The following is a 1848-nucleotide window of genomic DNA, read 5'->3' as shown; positions in this document are numbered from 1 at the left end:
CAGCCCCGCCACGGCTCCGATCCGCCTCCCGCAGCACCGAGACAGAACCGGGAGCAGCACGGACCCGCCTCCTGCCGAGCCACGGACAGAACCGGACACGGCACGGACACAGCCGTGACGCCGGACACCGCAGGGACCCATTAGGGTTTATCCACCTTTTCCCCCTATCTTTAGGATTTATCCACATTTTCCCCCCTTTTCTTTTACCTGCCATTAGGATTTATCCCTTCTCCCCCCACTATTTTTTTCACCTGTCATTAGGAATTTCAGCTTTCCAATCCAAACCCTTCCATGATTTCCAGAATAGCTGAATTTCAGCTTTCCAATCCAAACCCTTCTATGATCTCCAGAATAGCTGAATTTCAGCTTTCCAATCCAAACCCTTCCATGATTTCCAGGCAGGGGTTCCAGGCAGGAACAAACCAAATCCAATGGTAAAATTCCACAACCAGCAGCAGGGTTGGCATCAATCCTGTCCCTCCTTAATCCAGTTTTTCATTTTCCATAAGCAGTGGATTTGCTGCTGCCAGCAGCCAGGGGATAAATCTGCAGGAATCACTCGGGGAAGGAGCACATCTGGGTTTGTGGGTCCAGCTGAAGGTGAATTCCATTGCCACAGGACAGGCAACAAACTGTGGTGTGGCTAATTGAGGTTAATTAATCCTGATCTTCCACCCACCCAGCACCACAGACCCAGCAGCAGCAACCACATCGCTCACTGATGGTTTCAGATGAACTTTCTGTGAACTGAGAGAAGGGCCTGACGTGGAAATCCCACGTTTGAAGAAAATCCTACATCTAAACTGAAGCCATGAGTGAATCAACAGGCCCAGGGGGCCCTGACAGATGTCACAAGGAGACCTCACCCAGCCATGGACAGGAACAGGGATGAAATGAAGTGAAATTTGACGTTTAATGCCATTTTTCCCACCCCCTGCCACGGGCTGGGAACTTTCACCATCCCAGGTGCTCCAACCTGGCCCTGGACACTTCCAGAGATCCAGAGGCAGCTGCTCTGGGAATTCCACTCCAAGGAAGCCATTCCCTGTGTCCTGTCACTCTGTCCCCTGTCCCCAGTCCCTCTGCAGCTCTCCTGGAGCTTCTTTAGGCCCTGGAAGGTGCTCTGAGGTCTCCCTGGAGCCTTCTCTTCTCCAGGTTTTTAACATTCCCAGCTCTCCCAGCCCTTGGAGCATCTCTTGTGGTCCCTGCTTTAAGTGTTTTCTTAGCTGAAATCAATACAACATTATTATTATTTTTATTATTATTGTTTTCTTCCATCCAACTGAGTTGCAGGCAGCACAGTGGAGAGCTGAGGAGCAGCTGAAGTGAAGCCCAGGGTTCCAGAGGGGTTTTATGTTTGCACAGCATCCCAGTTCCCATCCCATCAGCACATCCTGACTCCCATGATCACATCCCAGGTTCCGAACAGCACATCCCAGATCCCCATGAGCTCATCCAAGGTCCCCATAAGCAGGTCCCAGTTCTCATGAGCAGATCCCACTTTCCCATGAGCAGGTCCCAGCTCCCACCAGCCCATCTCCGGTCCCAATCAGTCTATCCCAGGTCCCCATCAGCCCATCCCGGTCCCCACGATCACATCCCCGGTCCCCACGAGCTCATCCCCAGTCCCCACCAGCAGATCACCGTTGCCCATGACCACATCCCGGTCCCCATCAACCCATCCCGTTCCCCCTGAGCCCATTCGCCGGTCCCCCAGCCCATCCCGTTCGTTCCCTACCAGCCCATCCCGTTCCTCTCCAGCCCATCCCTGTTCCCCATTAGACCATCCCTTTCCCCACCAGCCCATCCCGGCTTCCACGATCCCACCCCGCTCCCCAGCAGCCCGCC

General features: G+C 53.8%; 1 protein-coding gene across 1 annotated transcript in view; it reads right to left on the bottom strand.

Annotated features, from left to right (window-relative positions):
- Positions 1-1702, bottom strand: part of ACAP3 (ArfGAP with coiled-coil, ankyrin repeat and PH domains 3) — a 35898-nt gene extending 34196 nt beyond the window's left edge. The window contains exon 1 of the mRNA XM_031062538.1: positions 1592-1702. Within this exon, the coding sequence (XP_030918398.1) occupies positions 1592-1702 (111 nt within the window). The remainder of the gene's footprint in view (positions 1-1591) is intronic.
- Positions 1703-1848: the final 146 nt, after the last annotated feature.

The sequence above is a fragment of the Geospiza fortis genome, unplaced genomic scaffold (assembly GCF_000277835.1).
Source record: "Geospiza fortis unplaced genomic scaffold, GeoFor_1.0 scaffold662, whole genome shotgun sequence".
Taxonomy (NCBI): Eukaryota; Metazoa; Chordata; class Aves; order Passeriformes; family Thraupidae; genus Geospiza; species Geospiza fortis.
Note: the sequence above shows the minus strand (reverse complement) of the source record. Positions and strands in the feature narration are given on the sequence as shown.